This window comes from Taudactylus pleione, unplaced genomic scaffold (assembly GCF_031769625.1).
Source record: "Taudactylus pleione unplaced genomic scaffold, aTauple2 ptg000129l, whole genome shotgun sequence".
Lineage (NCBI taxonomy): Eukaryota > Metazoa > Chordata > Amphibia > Anura > Myobatrachidae > Taudactylus > Taudactylus pleione.
In genome coordinates, this window is record NW_028284531.1 from 15,620,112 (window position 1) to 15,645,263 (window position 25,152).

Here is a 25,152-nt window from a genome sequence, read left to right on the forward strand (position 1 = left end):
ATATGGAACAGCACAATAACCGGTATGCAGTCGGGAAGCTGGCGGACCTAATCCCGACAGCCAGCTTCCCGACTGTCATATCCCAGCAAGGGTCTAAAGACAGGTGTCGATATGCCGACGCCTGTCATCAGCCATACGCAAGGAGCCCGACATCCCTGATCGAAGGGGCGCCGAGCGTGGATAGCCACGGGGGGTTTTGGGGAGAGAGGGTTAGGGGCTCCCGGGGGGGCCTTAGGGTTAGGCACCCTCCCGGGAAGTTAGATATAAACTAGGGGAAGGGTTAAGGTTAGGCACCCCCGGGGGGAAGTTAGGGTTAGGCACCCCCCCGGGGGACTTAGGTTTAGGCAGCGGGGAAGTATGGGTTATGTTTAGGCACTTAGAGGGGGAATTAGTGTTAGGCACTGAGGGGGGAGGTTAGGGTTAGGCACCCCTAAGGGAGGGTTAGGGGGTAGAATTAGGTTAGCTAATACTTACCTAAGGACGATCAGGATGTCCGGCGGTAAATCATACCGATTCCCAATAACCAGCTGTTGACAATGGGCATGTCATAAAAAGAAGCTTACCGGTCATACATTTTACATGCCTTTACATGTATGGTACAGTCATTTAGTCATATGTTCTCTTCAAAGGGACACTGAGCAAGATCCCCAGTGTTACCCAGGGAGAGCAGGGCAAGTAAGCTCGCTCATTTTAGAACAAATGGATTACATGACACCTAAACATACAAAATGGGCCAGTTTATTTAGACCTCTTTGTACAGAGAACTAATGTTAGAAGCTAGAAGAGAATGTAAAACCCCCGCTGCATTGCAGTACTTATTTACAAAGCTCATAACCCATCCGGAGGCAATAAATATTGCACTGGGACTTTCCATCCCCTTCAAAACAGATCACATGTTGAGTTCAGCAGGATATAAAAACCTTTAACTTGAAATTGACAGTTCTCTTAATAAGCATTACTCAGATACATATAATTTAGCAGTAAGCTAGCACCTAACCTTAAAAGCCAAGCAGACCTTACGGGCAACCAGCTTCTCCATGGCAGTTAGCATGACAGGATACCGGATTTCCTTGCCCTCACTGTCCCGCTCCACCTTCCCATCCAAAGCTGGAGATTTACGGGCCTCTGCATGTGCATAATCAGGACCTACAGTATACACCTAAGGAATATTGTAAGATTATTATTGTATTTATCCGCTTTCTTGGTACAGCTACTGCAGACAGTAATGTGGTCAGACTCATTACTACCTTAACATCTGTGCCATCAGTTGGCATAAATTCTTCATAAATGTAAGATCCAGTCTTCCGAACGCTGCTCTCTGGGGAGTAAACACTGCTGCGGCTACCGATCTAATGGAAAACACAATAAGGCCAATATAGACATTATAGTTAATTACTCAGCTGCAAATTACAATATGTTCTGTAACTACATAAGCAAAGTCTGAAGGCGAGATTTAAAGGTAGGGACATATGAAGAATTCGTAACAGGCCATCATCAAATTACAGAAAATGACAAACATTTAATAGCAGATACCTTAACAATTCTTTATAGATAGAACAGTAACATTTTATGGCATTACAGCGTAAATGCGATCTCCTGTTTATTGGAGGCTGCTCACTGGATACTATCAACAGCTCTTTTTTAATTTATTGCCTGTGATGTAAGTCATATATCACCGAGACAGTATTATATCACTACACATGAGTTGTGCTGATATAATACACAGTGACGCTCTCAGAATGTGAAAGACCACAGTAATGTGTAGCTATTTAACAGATACAATTATAGAGTGGTGTTTGCTGAATGCGAGCAGGACATTAAAGTAGCTGAGAGCTGCTAAGAAATGAGAAGGGGGTTGTGTCCCAGCGTCTTACTGCTGATATTTATCTCAGGCCAGGCCTCCCCATATAACACAACGCAGAAAGGAAATAAGGGCGTCCGTGGAAGTTACTTAGCTACTTACCTTCCTGAATAGCCGCTGGCTGCCGCCTCCTGCAGAGGTTGGGTAATAGATATATACATTGTGGTCTTCTGCACTGACTGGCTTTTCTACAAAGGGTTTGGGGAAGATTTCTCCATTTACTTCGACCTGGTCTTCACCTTCCACTAGATTACATTCTGGCGATAAAGGGTCACACGTCTCAAATCATATGGAATGAACTTCTGATGGACATTATAAATATTCATACATAGCCACATTGGTACAAAATATACAAAGTTAAGTATAACAGCAAATAGGACTGATCTAAATAGGTTTGCGGAAACCTTGGGCAGTGGAAACTAAAAGTTGCATAATTCACCAGCTGGTGGGAAGCGACAATGAACCCTGCACTGTAAATGCCATTTGGCACTGTCTCCCAGTGACACCCACACAACCTCATACATTTAAAGACAGTTCTATAGCTTTTAGGTAGGCCATTTTTATCACTTTACTGATAGATATCAGATATCATGATAGGAGAAACTAAACTTACCATCTGGCTTATCAGGGTCTCGATTAAGTACAGCGTAACGAGGAAGATCTATTCCCTCTTGCTGCAAAATTCGGTATACTTCCCTCCTATAGAAACAGGAGACATTCAGTTTGCAGCATCCTTTAATAACTAAAGCAACAATCCCAAGGGGAGGGAACCCACCAAATACTAACTGAGGAAAGGTAGGGAAAATATAATAAAATATATAAAGTACATGGAAAAGTCGTAATGACTTCATGGAATGTAATTTATGCATGGAATTCCTCTAATATTTAATTCAGGTAACTTAAAATAAAAAAAAAATACGATGATTACAGCATTTGCCTAATGTGCAAACTAGGTGTGGACAAAAGCTGCCTAAGATTACACAGTGAGGATGTAGTCATTAGGTCAACATTTATAATGTCGACATCACAATTTCGACAGTTATGATGTTGACATTGTTAAAATGTCAACAAGTAACATATCAACATTCTCTGAATGTCAACATGTAAAATGTCAACATTAGGGTTAGACTACAGGGGGTTAGGGTTATGCTACGGCGAGAAGGGGATTGGGTTAGGCACTGGAGGGAGGGTTAGGAGAAGAATATTAACAGAACGCTGGAGCATCAGATGACTCAGATAGGACTGACGGTCACATGACCGCCGGGACCAAGAACCCACCGTAGGAGATGCTGCTGCCGCGAGGTAAGTGACCACCCGGACACCGGTGGACGATAGGTCTACATCTTAATATGTCGACATTTCATCAGAGTCTACATGATGAAAGTTGACATGTTCAATGTTGACATTATAACCATGTTGACATGTCATACCACACCCTATACCGTGTATTGACACATTCAAAAGGCTATATTGGATTTGATTTAGCATGGTAAATAAAATAAAAAAAGATCAGCTGATGCCCCCCAGCGACAAGTGTGTGATAGTACTGGCTGAAACTTAAAGGGCAGACAGCATGCACAGTCTATTTCCAATCTGATTACATCTGTGCAAATTGTTCAGATTAAAAAACAAAATTGCAATTAACCTAAACAATCACATTTAACATGTATGGCCAGTATAATGTGTGGACCTTTTAATATGAAATTGAACGCAAGCAAGGCGATCTGTATAAGCTGTGCAATGATGAATCATTCAGTTTCCCCAGCATCATTAGACAGAGTATATATACACAAAGGACGATGACAAACATATACAATAGAACAAAACTATTATACAGCATTAACTACTATACAATTCCCCGGTAACTTAAAATGATGCAGCTGGTGACCAAAGTAACAATGGAAGTCTGAAATCAATGTAACCTTAGTAAAATAAATAACTAGATAAACTAATTAATACATTCACTTGTAAAGTGTTTTTAGATAGTAATATGAACAAAAGTGAGAAAGGCTTCTAATTAATTCAATAACAATAATGCAAATACATTCATAAATTAATAAAAACAGCTTTTCTGATGTAACAAAGTTCCAAAGATGTTTCTGTATGAAAGAGGAATATTGTCTCATGTGAGGCCCACATACAGGGATTTTACCACCTTGTAACTAAAAACATCTTTGGAACTCTTACACCAGATAAGCTGTTTTTGTTCATTTGTACACGTATCAAATTGGTATAATCAAGTTTATTGAATGGAAATAAATATACTACATTATGATACATTTTCCCTTTGATTCCATTCTCCTACTAGGTTATAGAACATCTGCTAATGCAGAGGAGTACGGAGGAACTAAAGATTGTAAACAGATAAGCCTACATTTTTTCACTTGGCACATACAGGGGCACCAGGGGACGGCTGCCACCTTTATATATTAAGCGTGTTTTTATTTAGTTAAAAAGATCAATGTGTCTTAACCATGTAAATATCAAGTTAATCTACTTTATCTTAACTACTTTCACTTTCTACATTAAGCTAATTGTAAACAATAAAATATTTTGATGGCTATTAATATGCAAACAGTTCTTTATGTGATTTTACACTACTAAATGAATAATGATCCTAATCTACCTGTCTTGGATGAAATATTGCATATCCAAGTCATTGATCAGGAATGGGTTACGTAATTTTGAGTAAGCAACAGCTTTATCCAGTGGAAATCCTAAATGATAAAGAACACGAATATTAGCCTTACCAACACCATCAGTTTCATCACTGCATCGATACAAAGTCCATCAGATAACACACAGTAGCTGTGATTTGTAGTCTTACATATAAAATACAGTACATAAGGGAATATCCAAGTTCGGACAATGTCGACAATACTTTGTGATTACCAAAGTTACCAATTCACCAAAGAGCAGCATTTGAATACAGCCGCAGCTGCCTGTGGACAATTCATTAAAGGTTAAAAAAAAATTGCTAAAATGATTTGTACCCTCTTCTTGCTGAACAAAGCAGGATGCATACAAGAAATATTACTTAGCTAAGCCACATTAGCAATGTAACAGAGTAATTTTCATGGTAAAGTCACCAGAGATTACACTCTTCTACATGGTAGAAGCCACATGGTAAGACAAGGCCTCTGGCAGCAATAACTCTTCATTTAAAATGGAGCGCTTAAATGTATCCTTAATTTGAAAACCTATAAAAGGGCTGTTGCAAAATTACATCCCAAATAGCAGGCGCAAAATGTGTTTATTAAAAAAGTTGCAATCACGTGCATATGCAACGCTGCTAACATTGCATGATGTTAATGGGTTGGCACTAATACCATATGTACCTGGTTAACGCCAGGCATACATCACAACCGGATTTTTGACCATATGTTTTACTTTGCAAAACATACATTTGCTATAAAACTTCAATAAAACTTAAGAAACCTATTTAAAAATATATCAGGTACAATGCTCCACCTCGTGTCTTGCAAAAAATGGATTGCTAAAAACACGTACACAAGACCTTCATACATGAATAAGCATCATCCAGTGTCAACAGTGCATTCGCAACCAGCCCATCACAAGCGATTCACTAGCGCTGGCGTCTGTAATCATTTGGTATTCGACCTGCCCATGACCATCTGCAAATACAGCTCTCTCTACTTTAGCAAGCAGGTGTAAGTGCCAGACTCAAGCAACTCTGTTTAAGTGCACAGATGGTGTAATGGTTAGCATTACTGCCTCACAGCACTGAAGTCTTGGGTTCGATTCCCACCACGGGCTGAACTATGTGGAGTTTGTATATGCTTCCAGGGTCGGTTGCTAGGTGTCTCGGCACCCAATGCCGTCCCGTGCTCCCCCCTCCCCCTTCCCTCACTGTGCCCTCCCCTGTACATAAAATAATTATGGTAGCAGGTGGGTGAAGGGCAGGGAACTTTTCCAGCTGGACCTCGGCACCCCTGTGCGGCCGCACACTAGTAGTGTGCCTGGAGCCGGCCCTGTATCCTCCCCGTGCTTGTGTGGGTTTCCTCTGGGTGCTCTGGTATTCTTCCACACTATACTGTTAAGATTTTGTTGGGAGCCAATTAACCTAACAGAAGTGTACATGTGGTAGAAAATATAGATTGTAAGCTCCACTGGAGCAGGGACTGATGTGAATGGCCAAATATTCTCTATAAATCGCTACGGAATATGTGTGCGCTATATAAATAACTGGTAATAATATGAGATATGGTAAGAACTTACCCTTGTTCTCTCTATTTCTACGAAGTCCATAGGGTTCCACAGTATACCTTGGGGTATAGGTGATGACGTCAGGCATGGACACCACAGAGTTAAATTTGCAGCCTCCCAGGATGCACCAGGGTCCCTCTCCTATACCCCACCCCCAAGCCAAGGCAATTCAGTTTCGTAACAAGCCATAGGCCGGAGGAGGAGAACAAAGAGAGAGAAGAAAGTCTGGAACACACAAGAATCACATTCTCACCAGAAGGAGACGGAGAAACCCGTGACCAGATCAAAGCCCATCTGCAATACAGGTGCGACAGGGCGGGAGTCCTGTGGAACCCTATGGACTTCGTAGAAATAGAGATAACAAGGGTAAGTTCTTACCATATCTCATATTTTCTACTTCAGGGTCCATAGGGTATCCACAGGATACCTTGGGGATGTCCCAAAGCAGTATCCTTTAAGGGTGGGGACGCTCCTGTGCTGTAAGGAGAATCTGCCGCCCGAAGGAAGCATCCTGAGAGAAGAAGGTATCAAAAGCATAATACCTTCCAAAAATATGGACAGATGACCACGTGGCTGCCAATCACCGTTGAACCGCTGAGGCGCCACGTCGAGCTGCCCACTAAGGACCCACAGACCTAGTGGAAGAGCTTTAATAGAGGATGGAACAGGAAGACCTGTGAATCCATCCTGCCAAAGTTAGCGTAGTGGCAGGCCAACCCTTTTTATGGAAACCAGAAAGTACAAAACCGAGAGTCTGATTTCCTAAATGGACTGGTAAGGTAAACTTAAATTCGTAAGGGCCCGTACCACATCCAAGGAGGCCACACCAGCAGACAGGACTGGGGAAGTAAAGGCCGGTACTATAATTTCCTCATTGATGAGGAAACTAGACACCACTGTAGGTAAAAAACCAGGGCAAGTGCGAAGCACTGCCCCATTCCTAGGAAAGATGAGAAAAAGGGAGGTCTACATGACAGAGCCCCCCATTCTGCGATCCTACTGGCCAAATCAATGGCCAGAAGGAATACAGTCCTAGCCGTAAGTCATTTGAAATCCACTGAGCCCAGAGGATCATATGGCGGTCCTCGGAGAGCCCTAAGGACCACATCCAAATCCCAAGGAGCCACCTGTGGAACAAAGGGATGCTGAATATAACGTACACCTTGCACAAAGGTGCGGACCTCAGGAAGAGTAGCCATACTAACAGGGCAGAAACCTGCACCCTCAGGTAAGCAAGGCGAAGACCGTTATCTAAGCCCACCTGTAGGAAAGCCAACACTCTGGATATCCGGAATACCCAAGGAGCATAGCCTCTAGGGTGACACAACTGAAAGAAAGTATGCCATACCTGATGGTAAATTCTTGGAGATAAAAGCTTCCAAGCTCTTAGCATGGACAGAGCCCCTGTTAACTATAGAGCTGGAAAACCCTTAGACCTTAAGAGGGCAGTCTCCACCGCCACACCGTCAAGGACAGACAATCCAGGTCTGGGTATCAGCCAGGATCCTGAGACAACAGGTCCGGGCGTAGAGGCAACAGCTTCAGAGTGTTAACTGAGAGGCTCCGAAGATCTGAGTAATAGTGCCGTTTTGCCCACACTGGAGCTATCAGCAGGAGCGTTACTGGAGGAAGAAGGGATAATGGAGGGACGAGGTACACAACTTGGAAGGTCCACTGGACCTACATACGTCTACCAGAAGATTCTCTTCTCTGAAAGGCTCCACTTGTTCACCAGAACATTGAACACCTCCGGATGAAGCGGACATTTCCCTGAATGCACGTCTTGACGGCTAAGAAAGCCCGCTTTCCATGTGAGGAGTCCTGAATGAACACTGCTGATGATGGAACCTCCTAGGTGGTTTACATAAGCCATCATGATGGCGTTGTCAGACTGTACCTGCACGGTATTTCCGTGGAGGACCTGTCCTGCATGCTGGAGAACCTTGAATACTGCTCAGAGTTCTCAGATGTTTATGGGAAGTGCATAATCTGCTGGTGTCCACCTGCCCTGGAACAAGTACACTGCTTCCCAGCCACGGATACTGGCGTCCTTCATCAGAAGGACCCTGTCCGCAATCCCAAAGGGGGTGCCCCTTGTTTAGGTGAGCTTTCCGCAGCCACCAGGCCAGAGAGAGACAAACCTCCGGGGAAAGCACTATTGACTTTATCCTATGGGGCAACCAATCCCATCCGGAGAGGATCCATTTTTTTTTTTCTAGAGGTTCAGAGTGAAACTGGGTACTCTCCACCATGTCGAACAGTGACACCCTGGAACCCAGGAACCACATTGCCGAGTGAATAGACACTCGGCGACTCTGCAGGCAACAGCGTACCTTTGCCTGTAATGCAGAGATCTTTTCCTCAATCACAAAGATCCTCAGATGTTGGGATATGAAGCATCCTCTGTGAGGAATCAGAGAGGACCATTTCCAGTTTATTAGTCAGCCATAACGTAGCAACACAGATATTGTCCGTTGCAGATGGCACTGAAGTATCTCTGGAGACCCTGGTAACAACAGGAGGTCACCCGGATAGGGTAACAAGCGGACCCCCTGCATCCGCAGGTGGGCTGCCATAACTGATATGATCCTGGTAAACCGTGAGGTGCGGAGGCCAGACCAAGGGGCAATGCCAGAAACTGGAAATGCTTATCGACCACTGCAAACCTGAGGAAAACACTGGTGTGCTAAGAAAATAGGGATATTCAGGTACTCACCCTGAATATATCCAACGACACCACAAAATTCCCAGACTCCATTGAATGATGGAATGCAGGGTCCCCCTCCTGAACCCAGGAACCCTTAAGAATTTGTTGAAGGATTCGAGGTTGAGGATGTCCTGGTAAGACCCATTGGGTTTCTGTACCAGAAAGAGGATAGAGTAATACCCCGTTCCCCTTTCGTGGCAACGGAATAGGTACTATAACTCCTGCCTGGAGCATAGAGACACCCTCAAAAATTACAGGGCCTTGTCTTGAATTGACAGAATACCTGTAACGAAAAACCGTCTGGGAGGCCTTTACCGGGAGGAGAGGACATACCTTCAAGAAAATACTTCTCTTACCCCAGTGTCCGTGGTGGTCAGACACCAGCACTGGGCGAACTGGAGAAGCCGGCCTCCAACTTTGGGGTCCCCCGAGAGGAGGTCCGTCCAGTGAGGCTGAAGGCTTATAGTCCAACTTGGGAGTAGGACGTCTTGTACTCCAAGCCTGTTCTTATGGCTGAGCAGATTTCCTGGCTACTGACTGTCTTGGAAAGCTGTATTGTAGACTTACCCTGGCCTCACAGGGACGAAAAGACAAAGCCCCAGACCCTGATGGGACTGTAGCCGATGGTAGACACGCAGACGTAGCTGCTGCCTGCGGGGCCACAATTGTGTCCAGATGAGGGCCAAGCAGGACCTGTCCCGTAAAAGGCAAAGCATTCCAAATTAATCTGCGTCCACTTTCCAAGAGCGCAACCACAGGGAGCGGCGAGCCGCTACTGCTGCCGAGCCGCTACTGCTGCCGAGATCCTGGAAAGGAGCAGGCTATATGTAAGACTGTCTCATTATGAACGTGGCTAAGTCTCTGAGAATTTGCCACTATTCACCTGCTCTGCTGCAGAGTCAGTGTGCAGAGATCCAGTTACCTACCCAGCTCTCCATGGCTCTGGCCCCCCAGCACACGGCCATAGCTGACCTGGACGCCCCTCCAGCAAGGGAATAATTAGATTTTAGATATATTTGCACCTTGCAATCTGTAACCTCCTTCAAGGAGGACCTGGAGGGCATGGGCAACGTAGCACTCCTCACTAGGCGTGTAACATGAGAATCTACCCGTAAAGGTAACTCCCATTTGGAAAAGTAATTATCCGCAAAGGGGTATGCAAAAGGTCAACCGTTTTTGAGGCTGGACCCGCTCACCCGGATTTTCCACGCCTCCTCTAAATGATCCACCTGACTAGATAGGAGGAATTACAGTGGCAACACCCTTATCCTTAAAGAAGGTATATTTGGATTTAGCCACGGGGGATATGTAATAACCAAAGCCGCACGGACTGCCCGTATAAGGCCAGGTATATAAACTTTAGACCCAGACTACGCCTCCTCTGCATTAAGGGGCTCGTGTCTGAAAAAGTCAATAATGTCACAGTCATCAGACGTCATGATCCTTAGCCGTCTGAGACCCAAAAGGCCGTTTAGAAGGCCGAAATGGTGACCCCCCCTGTAAAACGTCCATCAGGTGCTATACCATTTGGACAATAAATTCACCCACACAGGCTCCTGCAAGACCTGGGGGGGCGCGAAAAACAGGATACACTGGGGTACCATCAACTGCCCAGGGACCCCTGCATGTGACGAGACCACCACTCGCTGCGATAACCCCTATGGGGAAACACAGGAAGCGTTGCCAACAAGGGCTGTAAGCATCTTAGCCAGCCGAGGGCGGTCCCTTTTTGTGCAGGCACAGTGACAGAAATGGGGCGTGATATATAATACAACATGCCCTCCATAAACCCTCAGCGTCTACATATCCCTCCGCTAACTGCACATTATATCAGTACATTATAGCTGGAAGAGGATATCCTCGTTCACTTTCCGACATGAGGAGTGTGAACGGAGCGTATGTGACTTCCCACACAGAAAAACCACGTTTACTGTGAGGTAATAAACACCCTGCAACACCGCACCGCAAGGGCTGTAGCAGAAGAAAAACAGGGATAGGAAAATGGCTGACAGTCAGAAATGAAAGTACAGGCAAACAGCGCTAGCATTTAAGTGACATACAATGCACAGATAATATCTTGCATTACAAGCACTGCGATCAACTACACAGACCAGAGCCTGGTAGGAAACAGTGCTGCATACACTGACCTTAATTGAAGGAGAGGTATGCGGGGGACCCGGACCGCAATGGCACCTGTATCAGCTTCCAGCAGCGTTTGCCATCCCCAGTACATGCAGAGAGAAAATGGCCACCGAGGATCAGAGAGGAGGCGGGCCCGGGGGAGGAGCGCTGACACAGCCCGCTCAGACCGCTGTGGAATGGCACTGTGCAGCGGGGGAGACGCCGGCTGTGAGACAGGGATGGCATCTCCCCTGGCCTGCTATTAACCCTTGGGACGCCGCGCTGTACCGCACATGCTACGGTCCGCTGTCCCTGGTGGTCTAGTGAAAGGCGCAGGATCAGTACCTGGCCCCACGCGCAGCCGGTCCCCAGGGAGCCCCCTTCCTGGGGACCAAAAAGGACTGTGTTACTGGCGGGTGCCCACTGCGGGACCCCGCCGCTTACCTTGTCCCCCATACATCCGGCCACAGTCCAGGTATCCGGGGTCACCGCTAGCTGTGACCCCAGCTACCTACCAGCATCCCCGGATCGGTACCGGCGTTCTGGTACCGGCGGGTGTAGGAGCGACAACATGGCCGTCAGTATTGACTGTCCATGCTGTAAGGCTCATCTTGTGCAGCCACAGCTGCACTCTGAAGAAATCTTCTGGGGCTATTACAGCCCCCTCTGTGAATGTGATCCGACCTCTGGCCGGACACCCGCGAAACTGAATTGGCTTGGCTTGGGGGTGGGGTATAGGAGAGGGACCCTGGTGCATCCTAGGAGGCTGAAAATTTTACTCTGTGGTGTCCGTGCCTGACGTCATCACCTATACCCCAAGGTATCCTGTGGATACCCTATGGACCCTGAAGTAGAAAAATAATTTAACAAAATAAAACATGTATGCAAATACCGTCTTGGACATGCGCAGTGCAATTCCACACAAGATATATTACACAAAGCAGCATAGTTCTCACAAATGTTTTTTTAAAGTGTGTGTGTACTAACCACCAATTATCAACAGATTTTAATATCTGTTCCAATGTCTCCTTTTCCAGACCCTCCAACACGACCCCTTCCACCAGGTACAAAATGCTCTGCTCCTGGACTTCCCTCTTACTTTATGATTGCCGTCACCTGTATTGAAACACCTTTCCTATCCATTATCAGTGTTTCTCAAACTCGGTTCTCAGAACCCCACACAGGTCACGTTTTGTAGGTACAGGTGTAGTCATTACTCACTGACACATTTTAGAAGATTCACAGGTGGAGCTAATTATTTCACTTGTGATTCTGTGAGGAAATATGGAAAACATGCACTGTTTGGGGTCCTGAGGACTGAGTTTGAGAACCTGTGCTTTAACTAGTTCAAAGGGTCATGTTGGAGGGTCTGCTTTTCTACAATTTACACTTGCAAAAAAAAAAAACCCCCAGATTCTGATGGCATAAGACACACTTTTACCACAAGATACATGCGCTGTAACCTACAAGAATATAGGCAGCACTAGGATGTCACCTGACTACCTTCACCACTAGATTTCTTCAGTGCATGCAGTGGTATCCAATCAGATGCTACCTCACATACAGCATTATGCAGGGGTTGTGCACATCAAAACGAATGCTGCTGCATGTATGGAAAGAAACAGTTTCAGGGAAGGGGTAGAGCATGAAGTTAGTCGGCATAGAGGCGCCATTTTAATGGATTCACTTGCTGGTATTACCACACTCCTCTGCAATGCAGGGGGAAAAGAAAATGTTATTTAAATTCTCTACACCCTATTGTGTATTATGCACATTTCAAATTGTTTTCCTTTAAAAAAAAATGGTATAAATTATAAATATCAATAGCAAGAAAACTATACCGGAGTTACCAGAGGATTTGGAAGGGGGAGAAATGCACTATAGGAATAATGTTTATGAAGTATTATGTGTAAAGGGCCATACATAATAAAAGTAGGGTGTACAGAAAGTATAGCAAACATTTAAAGCCATATGAACATTTCCCAGTGCATACACGGACACCAGATACCCCTTATTAGAATTACAGTCATCTAATATAACTGATTAGCAGGCAGAAAGAATTTAATTATTAAAAAGGGATTTTATCTTTGTAGCTGCACTTAGTAACTCAGCAGAAGCTGTCAGGGGCGGTGATGCCAGGCCGTGAGAGAGATCTTACCTTTAGAGTGGAAAGAGATTAGACAGTCACAAATGGGCCACTTATCAACAGGCTCATTTAGGATGATGTCTTCAGACATAATAACCACAGTAATGTAGTCAAACTTGCACAGCCGCTCCAAGATTTGCGTCATGGGCTTAGACTTGGACTTCTTGGTCATGGCACAAATTCCCACCACAATCTGGCGCTCAGGAGGCTAGATTTAGAGAACAGATCATTAAATTTACCTAGCAACAGTAGTATTACACCATACATATGAGAAAGTCATATGCCTAGTTTCTTATTCTTAGAGGAAAAAACACACCACTATGTATACACCAATGTAGTGAAGATGGGCAGAGAAATATATATATAATTTTTTTTAAAATATTTATTTTGTTTAAAGTGCTATACAATCTATATCACATTTATGACAGAAGAGCCTAGTAACAAGTGACAATAAAGACATGAAGCAATTTGTGCCCAATGTCACAAGCGGTATATTGGGTTAAGTCACAAAATGGCTTTCTCCACAGTGTGTAACTATGTAAAACCTGAACTGCAGTATAAGCATGTTGGAAACTAAGTGGTAAAATATGACTATTTCAGCAGCTAGCATGCACGAAACTGCGTTCCCCTGTGGTAACACTATTTAGTGTGAGCGCACACAATTAGGATGGTCATACTGACAAGCATATACGGCTTGCTGATATGTATTGTGTTATGTATACAGAAAGGCCATTTGACAGTTCCATTCTCTTTGCTGTAGATTATGTAAACATTACCTTCAGTGACAAAATATGAGATATGGTAAGAACTTACCCTTGTTATCTCTATTTCTACGAAGTCCATAGGGTTCCACAGGATACCTTGGGGTATAGGTGTGACGTCAGTCGCAGGGCACCAAAGAGTTAAGCTTTCAGCCTCCCAGGATGCACTAGGTCCCCCTCCTATACCCCGCCCCCGGGCCAAGGCACCTCAGTTAGTTACCAAGCCATAGGCCGGAGGAGGAGAAGGAAAAGAGAGAACAAAGATCTGGACACATACAAGAATCACATTCTCACCAGAGGGAGACGGAAAACCGGTGACCAGAGCAAAGCCCATCTGCAGCACAGGTGCGACAGGGCGGGAGTCCTGTGGAACCCTATGGACTTCGTAGAAATAGAGATAACAAGGGTAAGTTCTTACCATATCTCATATTTTCTACTTCAGGGTCCATAGGGTATCCACAGGATACCTTGGGGATGTCCCAAAGCAGTATCCTTTAAGGGTGGGGACGCTCCTGTGCAGAAAGGAGAATCCGCCGCCCGAAGGAAGCATCCTGAGAGGCGAAGGTGTCAAACCTGTAATACCTCACGAAGGTATGGACAGAAGACCACGTAGCAGCCTTGCAGATCTGAACTGCCGAGGCACCACGTCGAGCTGCCCACGAAGGACCCACAGACCTAGTGGAATGAGCCTTCAGAGAAGGAGGGACCGGTAGGCCTTCATGAAGATAAGCTTCAGAAATAGCCATACGGATCCAGGCTGCCAAAGTTTGCTTTGAAGCAGGCCAACCCTTTTTACGGAAGCCAAAGAGGACAAACAAAGCGTCCGACTTCCTAAACGAAGAAGTGCGGTCAACATAAGTCCTTAAGGCCCGCACAACATCCAAAGAGGCCTCACCCACGGAAAGACCCGGTGAGTTAAAGGCCGGAACAACTATTTCCTCGTTAATATGAAACTGGGAAACAACTTTGGGAAGAAACTCGGGCCGAGTGCGGAGCACTGCCCTGTTCCCATAAAAAACCAAGAAAGGGGGTCTACAAGAAAGAGCCCCTAACTCAGAAACACGTCTGGCCGAAGCAATGGCCAGAAGGAAAACAGTCTTAGCTGTTAGCCATTTAAGATCCACTGAGCCCAGTGGTTCAAACGGCGGTCCTTGGAGAGCCCTCAGGACCACAGCCAAATCCCAAGGCGCCACAGGTGGAACAAAGGGCGGCTGAATGCGGAGAACACCCTGCATAAAGGTGCGCACATCCGGGATTGTAGCAATCCTACGGTGAAACCAGACAGATAGGGCCGAAACCTGTACCTTCAAAGAAGCAAGGCGAAGCCCATGATCTAGTCCCACTTGCAGGAAGGCGAGAATCCGAGACAGATGAAACTCCCGCGGTGCATAACCTCTCGGTCGACACCACTGGAAGAACGTATGCCACACGCGATGGTATATCCTCGCGGAAGACGGTTTCCGAGCTCGTAACATGGTACGCACCACAGAGCTGGAAAACCCCCGGGACCTCAGCATGGCCGTCTCAACAGCCACGCCGTCAAAGACAGCCGAGTCAGGTCCGGGTGAAGGCAAGGACCCTGAGACAGAAGGTCCGGTCGTAGCGGCAACCGCAGAGGAATGTCCACGGACAGACCCTGAAGGTCTGAGAACCAGTGCCGTCTGGGCCACGCGGGAGCTATCAACAGGAGCGTCCCTCCTTCCTGTTTGAATTTCCGGATTACCCGTGGAAGAAGGGAGACCGGAGGGAACAGGTATGCGAACCGGAACGTCCACCGGACGGACAGAGCATCCACCAGAGACGCCCCTTCGTCTCTTGTGCGAGACCCGTACACCGGCAACTTGTTGTTGTGCCGGGACGCCATGAGGTCGATTTCTGGAAGACCCCACCTGTCCACCAGTAGTTGAAAAACGTCCGGGTGCAGGGACCATTCCCCCGGATGAACGTCCTGGCGACTTAGAAAGTCCGCCTCCCAATTGAGCACTCCCGGGATGAAGACCGCTGATATGGCCGGAAGATTGCGCTCCGCCCAAACCAGGATCCGAGAGACCTCTACGAGAGCCGCCCGACTGCGAGTTCCTCCTTGCCTGTTTATGTAGGCCACGGTGGTAGCATTGTCCGACTGGACCTGCACCGGGCGACCCTGGAGAAACCGCTGTGCCTGCTGGAGAGCATTGAAGACCGCACGGAGTTCCAAGATATTTATTGGAAGCTCCGCTTCTGTCGGCGTCCACCTGCCCTGGAACAAGTGTGGACCCGAAACTGCTCCCCAGCCCCGAAGACTGGCGTCCGTTGTCAACAGGACCCAATTTGGAACCCAGAACGGACGTCCCTTGTTGAGGTGGGTCGTCTGTAACCACCACGTAAGGGACAGGCGAACCTCCTGGGTGAGCACAATCGTCTGGAACTTCAGAGACTGAGTCAGCCCGTTCCACTTGGACAGGATCAGGTGCTGCAGAGGTCTGGAGTGAAACTGGGCGTATTCCACCATGTCGAACACCGACACCATGGAGCCCAGTAACCTCATCGCCGAGTGTAAGGACACCCGGCGGCTGTGCAGACAACTGCGCACCCTTGACTGTAAAGCAGAGATCTTGTCCTCCGTCACGAAGATCCTTTGCTGTCCCGAGTCCAATAAGGCTCCAAGATGCAGAATCCTCCGAGACGGGATTAGAGTGGACTACTGCCAGTTGATTAGCCAGCCGTGCCGTTGCAGCAGTGCAATGGTCAGGTCCAAGTGGCGTAACAGGAGCTCTGGAGATCCTGCCACCAATAACAGGTCGTCCAAATACGGCAACATGCGGACTCCCTGCAGCCGCAGAGAAGCCGCCATGACCGCCATCACCTTGGTGAAAACACGTGGTGCTGTTGCCAGGCCAAAAGGTAACGCCCGAAACTGGAAGTGGTCGCTGCTGATTGCAAACCTGAGGAACTGTTGATGGCGCCAAAGAATAGGGACATGCAGGTAAGCGTCCTGTATGTCCAATGACACCAAGTAGTCCCCAGGTTCCAGCGCCAGAATGATGGACCGTAGGGTCTCCATCCGAAACTTCGGGACCCGCAAAGACTTGTTGAGTGCTTTGAGGTTGAGAATCGGACGATATGACCCATTGGGTTTCTGTACCAAAAATAGATTTGAATAGAAACCCTGGCCCCTCTGGGAGAATGGAACCGCCACTATAACTCCAGCCTGGAGCATAGTGTGCAATACCTTCCGCAGCTCCGTAGCCTTGTTCCGGTCTGATGGGAGACCCGTGGTGAAGAAGCGAGCCGGGGGTCTGTGCCGGAAGGAGAGGGCGTATCCGTGGGAAACCACCTCCAGAACCCAAGTGTCTGTCGTAGTGGTCGACCAACACTGGGCGAACTGTAGCAGGCGGCCTCCCACCCTGGGATCCCCCAAAGGGAGGCCCGGACCGTCAGGCCGCAGGCTTGTCATCTGGCTTGGGGGCCGGACGTCTGGTACTCCATGCCTGCTTCCGGGGCTTGACCGATTTCTTAGGGCCAGCCTGTCGAGGAAACGACTGTGGTTTGGGCCTGCCCTGGGCCCTAGATGACCGAAAGGACGATGGTCCCGAACCAGAAGGAGCAGCGGCCGACGGGAGACAGGCAGATTTGGCTGCCGCCAACGTGGCCACAATCTTATCCAGATCCGGACCGAAGAGAACTTCTCCGGTAAACGGCAACGCTTCCAGACCTTTCTTGGAATCTGCGTCCGCCTTCCAGGATCGCAGCCACAAGGTGCGACGAGCAGCTACCGCTGCTGAAGAAATTCTAGACACCAGAGTACTAATGTCTAGAGCCGCCTCGTTGATGTAGGTGGCCGAATCACGGAGATTGCCAATCAACTCCGCCTGATCGGCCGGACAGTCGGATTCAAAAGAAGCCTCTAATGAATCCGCCCAGCGCTCCATCGCTCTGGCAACCCAGCAAATGGCCATAGCCGGCCGTGCTGCCCCCCCTGCAAGGGAATAAGCGGACTTCAGGCAGATTTCTACCTTGCGGTCCGTAGCATCCTTAAGGGAGGACATGGATGGCATCGGCAATGTGGCACTACGGACAAGACGGGTCACGTGAGAATCCACCTGTGGAGGGGATTCCCACTTCGCAAAATAATTATCCGCGAACGGATAAGCCACCGCCAGGCGTCTCTGCGGCTGGTATCTTTTGCCAGGTTGTTTCCACGCCTCCTCTAAATGGTCCACCAACTGACCCGAAAGAGGAAAGACTGTGGCATCGCCCTTCACATCTTTGAAAAAGGCATACTTAGATTTAGCCGCTGGGGGAACTTCGTCCTCAATCACCAAGGCTGTGCGGACCGCCCGAATAAGTCCAGGAATATATACTTTGGACTTAGCATCAGCGTCCTTAGTATGGAGAGGTTCCTGATCGTAAGGATCTAGAATCTCCCCATCATCAGACGTCCCTTCGTCATCCTCATAAGGAGCGGACAGAGACGCCACCGGCCTTTTATGAGACCGCATCACAGACTCCCCTTGCAACACATCCGACAAGTGCTGTACAGAACTCGTCAGGGAGTTAACCCACGCTGGCTCCTGAGAACCCGGGAGCGGGGAAATAGGGAGACTGTGGGGTACCACCAATTGTCGTGGGAACCCCTGCATGGGTGACGACACCACAGACTGCTGGGACAAACCCATCGGAGTAAACGCGGGCTGCGGAGCTAACTGGCCCACTAAAGCTGTTAACGCCTGAGCGAAACATGCCCAGGGCGGCTCCTGTACCGGTGCTGTAACCGTAATAGGCCGCGCCATGGACAAACACTGCCGGCAAAGGCCCTCCGCGCTACCCTCCCCCTCCGCTAACGGTACTTTGCACGTGATACACTGTAGCCGGAGGGGAAAATCACTTTCAGACATGATGGCACCACGTATGTGACCTCTCTCACCAATTAAGTATTAAATAGGCGAGAGACCACCCTGCAGCACCGCACCGCAAGGGCTTTAGCAGAAAGAACAGGGACAGTAATAAAGCTGACAGTTTAGAGAAGAAAAGATTACAGGCAGCAGCGCTAGCACAGTCACATACAATGCAGAAAAATAACAATTCCTGCACTAACAGCGCTGATCACTCAACTACACAGACACAGGGCCTGGTAGGACACAGCGCTGCATACACAGACCTGACCACAGCGGAGGAGAGGTATGCGGGGGGACCCAGACCACGATGCTTCCGTCCAGCGCTTCCAGCAGCGTTCACCATGCGTTCTGGAGAAGATGGCCGCCGAGGAGCAGAGAGGAGGCTGGCCTGGGGGAGGAGCGCTGCCACAGGACCAGTCGGCAGCATGCAGAGAGGGCTGTGTGCAGCGGGGGAGGCGCCGGCTGTGAGACAGGGAAGGCGCGCTCCCCTGGCATGCATTTAACCCCTGGGACGCCGCAGCGCTACCGCTCTGCTGCGGTCCGCTGTCCCAGGGGGTAGTGGAAGCGCAGGTTGGTCGCCTGGCTCCACGCTGCAGCCAGTCCCCAGGGAGCCCCCTGCCTGGGGACTTAGGACCATGTGATCAGCGGGGACCCACCGCGGGACCCCGCTGCTTACCTCTGTCCCCCTTGAGTCCGGCCATGGTCCGGAGCATCTGGGGTCACCGCTAGCTGTGACCCCAGACGCCCACCAGCATCCCCGGATCAGTACCGGCGTTCTGGTACCGGCGGGGTGTAGGGAAGACAGCATGGACGTCAGGACTGACTGTCCATGCTGTTCATCCAGTTGTGCAGCCACAGCTGCATGAAGAATAAGCTTCAGGGGCTCTTCTAGCCCCCACTCCAACAGGTGCACCCGACTCCGGCCGGGCACCAAACTAAACTGAGGTGCCTTGGCCCGGGGGCGGGGTATAGGAGGGGGACCTAGTGCATCCTGGGAGGCTGAAAGCTTAACTCTTTGGTGCCCTGCGACTGACGTCACACCTATACCCCAAGGTATCCTGTGGATACCCTATGGACCCTGAAGTAGAAATGCCTTTTATCTCGGAGGCGTTGTCTATAGCCCACTCTGGATGCAACTGAGTGTGACATCTTTGACACACAAAAAAATAAACGTGTCTGGTATGTTCCCTGGGAATTCATTTAGCTATATCCAGAGAAATCTTATACAGGTACCTAGTACAGCTCTCTAGCAAAATCCCCAGACTGGCACATTGTGAGCACTTATTTTCCCTTTCAAAATGGTTAACCAGGGGCCAGAGTCCACTATTTCTGCTTAATCCATGTGTTTGTTATCTGGCCTGCCACTGAAATTAACACTTTGATAATCACATCTAACTTATAAGAGCTGTGTTTGTGTCTTATTCAGATCACTTCACACCGTCTGAAACTAAACACAGGCTGACTCAACAATGAAACTAGGATTTATAACCGCCAGTTGGGTAAAGGTAATATAAAGAGATAAACCATCAACAAATTGACCAAGACAACCTTTGAAATATATATAGTTCAGCAATTCAACTGTTGCTGTACTATGCCTCCCAGTCAATCATGAACACAGTGTACAATCATTATCTGATCCTCTGCTATCCATGCTAGTAGTGCTTGGCCACAGCCAAAATTAGCATGAGGCGTTAAGTGGGAACACAGCTTGTGAGAAAGGACAAGTAAAAAAGGTACGAAAATGTTATAACTGAGTAGAGGAAGACACAAACCCATATGTCTGTGAAGAAGAATAGCATAAATGTACAATATTTGCGATAAGGGCAGCTACATTCAGCGGTGATGCCAAACCAAGAATGGATTGTTACCTGGGTGTAGGATAACCTGTCAGGAGAAGATCTAAGTAGGGATAAAATGTGTGATGCTATTCTCTACAAGCTTGTGTTATGTGTGACCTATTCTGAGGCCTATTCATTTCCACGGACAACTCTAGACCAACACTTTAACCCTGAAAATGTCTCTACTTTTCCTATATTGACCAAATAAGTATGTATTGACCAAATAAATTAGTACAGTACATTTCCCAGTTCTGAATATTGAATTAAACTCACTATCTGTTGGGCTTTCCAAAAAATAATAATTTTACTTGAATATTTAAAACATGTATATATATATAAAAAAAAAAAAAACAACAACAACATGATTGGTATTTTAGTGCACAAAGGTCCACAAACAGCAGCAAGCAGGACATGGCTATATGCAACTTAGCAACCCCCCCAGTTGATGCGGATTATAGTTAATGGCTTTCAGCTCCAAAGTGACTATCTTCAATGGAGCAAGCTAATGTGACTGCTAGTGGATGCTGTAGAGTTTAGGCTGTATATGATTCAGAGTACAAAGCTATGGTGAAATAGGCTCATTTACAAGAAATAGGCAGGCTGCAGCTGCTTATGTGTATGTACATGGGCACCTACACACCCACCTCCTGGTCTATGGTGCCGGCTGGCCAATCAGCCTGAAAATACACAGGGTAGAAAGAGTGAAACGTCACTTCCAAGTCCAACCTCCTAACACTCTAGGACACGCCCCTTTATTAGTTTAAATGTATTCTGTTCTCCTATTACAATAGTGCTTGGTTCAGCTACATCGATGTTCTATCTTAATAGGTTAGGGGACATCTGAACTGTCTTCATTATATTGCATGATTGAGTTTTATTATACTGGCAAAGTGCACCTAAAAACTGCAAAGCTACAACTGTAAACTGCAAAACCCGCATATTAAGAGTATAGGAAGAGTATAGGACGAGACCTGGTCTTCGCCCCCGCAGACGTAATGACATGATCCAGTAATTCTGTGGTAAGAAAAAAGTTGTGCATGCTCCTGGGAACACCACACTAATGTCCGTTCTACACTTCAGTATCTCATTTAAATAACCTGGTCCTGCAAAAGAAAATCTTGTTTTTGCATAAAATGCCTGGGATGTAACAAACTCCTCCCACGTGACTGTGCACAGCAAGTCCATGAGTGTACATACAAAAACAGGCCCATTTTTGCAAAACTAGTAATGTGATGTCTCAGAAGAGCACTTGAACTGCTGGTTTGCATGGTCGTAAATAAGCCTTTCAGTATGTTCCCTGTGTCAGACTTTATTTTTGTACAGTATATGGAGAACAACTTCCCATGCATTACTAAATCAGGCTTTAAAATAATTGTACTTTTTATTGAGATTTAATTATACATTAGCTAATGTAACTGCTGCCAAAATATGGCATTACAAAAAAAAAAAAAGGCACCACTCTTGTACAAAAATAATCAAATAAGTGTCATCAATTGCAAAAGCAAATGTGATGCTTAGTGCTGCGAGGGGAAAACTCCCTATTTATTGAAAGTGGAATTTACAATCTGTGATTATTCAAGTCATATATTTATTCTATACAGTGGCTGTGTAGGCAAGCTGAACTCTACAACCACACTTTGTAACACCTATATATAAAACCTAAGGGGTAAATTTACTAAAGTGAGACTTTTTAGAAGTGAGTTTTAGAAGAGATGTTGCCCATAGCAACCAATCAGATTCTACTTAATATTTAACTAGCACCTTCTAGAAGATAATAGCTTGAATCTGATTGGTTGCTATGGGCAACATCTCTTCTAAAACTCACTTCTAAAAACTCTCACTTTAGTAAATTTACCCCTAAGTATATTCATACAGCAGGATTGTCAAAATGGAAGGAATGATTCAGGGTATTTCTTACCGTCTCTTCCTCATCTTCATCTTCTTCATAGAAATCAACCTCGTCTGGATTCATGTTTGATTCCAGGAAGTCTGTCTCATCATCTTGGGCACCAACAAAAAATCTGGGTGTCGAGCTGTCGCCCTCGCAGGGTGGGGTCAGGGATGACATCACAAACTACTGGGCCTACCATCACGCTCTGGAACCATCACGTAAAAATAGGAGAGATCTTGAGAAAGAATGAGCCAGCTCTGAGGTCTCCAGCTTCAGGGCACAGGGTTTAGGAGCTAGTACAATGAAGCATGATATGGATATCTTACAGTGTCTACCTACGTGAGAGAACATACATAACAGCATGCTCTAGAAGTCCGGGTGATCCATACATTATCCTAATCAACAGTAAGGCAGAGCTGCAAAGAGGGCATCATCTAGTACTAACAGCAAAATGCAGGAGTAGAAATAAGGCAAGTTGTGAATCCTCAGCTTGTTGTCCTGCTATGTTTCAAACTACCAGAGGCCAGCACCTAGAACAAACAAAATAAGAGAGCATATCAATAACAATCTATACTGAATGTTCAAAAATACTCACAGACACTGTTCATTTCCAGACACCACAATATAGTTATGCAATATTAAAAAACAAGAGAACAGATGAAGTAATATCAAACTGCAGGTAAGCAAAGGAACAATCACTAAAATAAAACACTTACAGAAACCACAACATGTTTGTCCCAAACAACTCCGCAATCTGTGGTAAACACAGTACAGGGTGAAGCAATGGATAGTATTGTTCTGTCCTTCACACAGGGCTTAGCAGAAGCAGCCAGTTAAGCCAAGAGTTTGCTCAGCTGATGATCAGTAAACAGCCCTTTTCCTGAGCACTGCACACATGCACTCAAGGGACACAGCAGTCAGAGGTGAGTTAAAGTTCTGCCTTCTCAGTAACCTATGGCTCATACTGCTCACTACTCCACCCTTCCTAGGCAGCTGTCTCAGCACTTCTCAGCTCCATGCTGTCACATTATGCATGCAGTGTATAAAGATTGTGTCTAAAGAGTGGGAGAATGTTCAAAGCTGGGAGCGAGATACAATTGTAAAAAATAAATTATCAACCAATCATCAACTATCCAATTACCAACCAATCCTAACTATTATTTTATAAACCCAGTCTGCTAAGTGTAAATTGGAAGCTGATTGGTTAGTACTTTATCTCTTCCAACTTTGATAAATACCCCCCATAAACTTTCACTTCAGTAAATACTGTAATAAGTAACATCAATGTGCTCCTATCACCCTTACCCCTGGCCATGACCACACCTTTCAGCACAATCTGTTTCCCCAGGTACACAATGAGCTACTCCCATTCTCCCTGCAGTACATATGCAGCATGGATTAAGAAGGTTATTTCATTGTTGATTATTTCAGTGCAGGTTACTGTAGTCGGAAAAAGAGTAGTAAAATGCGGAGCAGTCAGTCTGCACCAGGTGAAATGGGTAGTTAGATAATAGGCGTGCCTAGAATCACAGGATACCTCCACACATTTGGTTCTCATCCAGAGCACTACAGATTGCCTATTTTCTATACTGTATTTGTTTTTAAAAGTCTTCTTCCGTACACAGTAAAAGCCATTTAAAAATGTCAGTAAGGATCTGTTTGTGTTTCAGTGCAATGCTGCCAGCCAATATGCCATCATAGAGCTATATCACTGCATAACATTCTTCCCAGAGCTCCCGCAGCTGGCGACAGATCAGACTGTTATCCCGTATAATGTTTTATAAGCGAGTAGGCGGGAGAGGGATGAGCTCAGGATGACATGCTGCCACAAGTGTTAGTGCCCACCAGGTCTTCACTGACATCACCTTCGTGCTGTTATTAACCCTGTTGTGTCTGGAGAATTGTGAAACGACTGAATTCTCTGACCAAACAGAAAGCAAGGACTCTGTATTTTGGTGAAAATTAGGGGCATATGTATCAAAGCTTTTTGATGCGAGATAAAATTATGAAATATACATCACCAACCAATCAGCACCAAACTATCATTTCTTAAACACAGTCTGCAAAATGTAAGTTAGAAGCTGAATGGTTGGTGATGCATATCTCACAATTTTAGCTCACATCAAGCTTTGATACATATGCCCCTTAATGTATTGTTCAATACAAAGTACCTACTAGATGCTCATCTAGCTGTGTGTTAAAGAAAAAAGAACTTGAAAAGCAATGAGTAATGCCATTGTTAGTACAAGCAAACCTCAGGCCTTGCAGCTGTGATCCTTCCTTGCAGTAAGGCTGCAGTCAGCTGCTGTAAACCTCAGTAATTAGAGCTAATGAACAGGATTTCACAAGGGCACCTAAACATAAAGCTAGTAAGGAATGGAAAAGTACACATGGAAAAGGATGATCTATGACAAACAGTCACCACAACACTCACCCATCCAAAGGTGCATGCTTGGAAACATGTACTTCACATCATCAGTATTATGTGTAAAATATGTAAATATCTTTAGATTATTTGCGCTAGGTACACACTAAATGATGTATCGTTCGATATATCGTTCCGACGCGGATCAGAACGATATATCGTACACATTGTATAGTTTGTATACCCAATATGTCGTTCCCGATGGTTTTTTAATGCATCATCCCATCTGCTGTCCTGGGTTGTAGAGTTATATACAGCATGTAACATCACATCGTGCCGTCATACGCTGGATCATGCA

General features: G+C 46.4%; 1 protein-coding gene across 14 annotated transcripts in view; it reads right to left on the reverse strand.

Moving 5' to 3' along the window:
- PPIP5K1 (diphosphoinositol pentakisphosphate kinase 1) overlaps positions 1 to 25,152 on the reverse strand; it is a 204,345-nt gene that overhangs the window by 121,469 nt on the left and 57,724 nt on the right. For 13 of the 14 annotated variants that reach the window (XM_088472887.1, XM_088472885.1, XM_088472883.1 and 10 more), the window contains exons 2-8: positions 22,457 to 22,959; positions 13,075 to 13,270; positions 4,488 to 4,578; positions 2,475 to 2,560; positions 1,964 to 2,118; positions 1,248 to 1,349; positions 998 to 1,159 (exon numbers count right to left, since the gene is read on the reverse strand). In XM_088472887.1, the coding sequence (XP_088329013.1) occupies positions 998 to 1,159; positions 1,248 to 1,349; positions 1,964 to 2,118; positions 2,475 to 2,560; positions 4,488 to 4,578; positions 13,075 to 13,270; positions 22,457 to 22,606 (942 nt within the window). In that variant the 5' untranslated portion in view covers positions 22,607 to 22,959. Of the gene's footprint in view, positions 1 to 997; positions 1,160 to 1,247; positions 1,350 to 1,963; positions 2,119 to 2,474; positions 2,561 to 4,487; positions 4,579 to 13,074; positions 13,271 to 22,456; positions 22,960 to 23,145; positions 23,299 to 25,152 lie in introns of those variants that run through there. The other variant, XM_088472874.1, reaches the window with a different exon arrangement.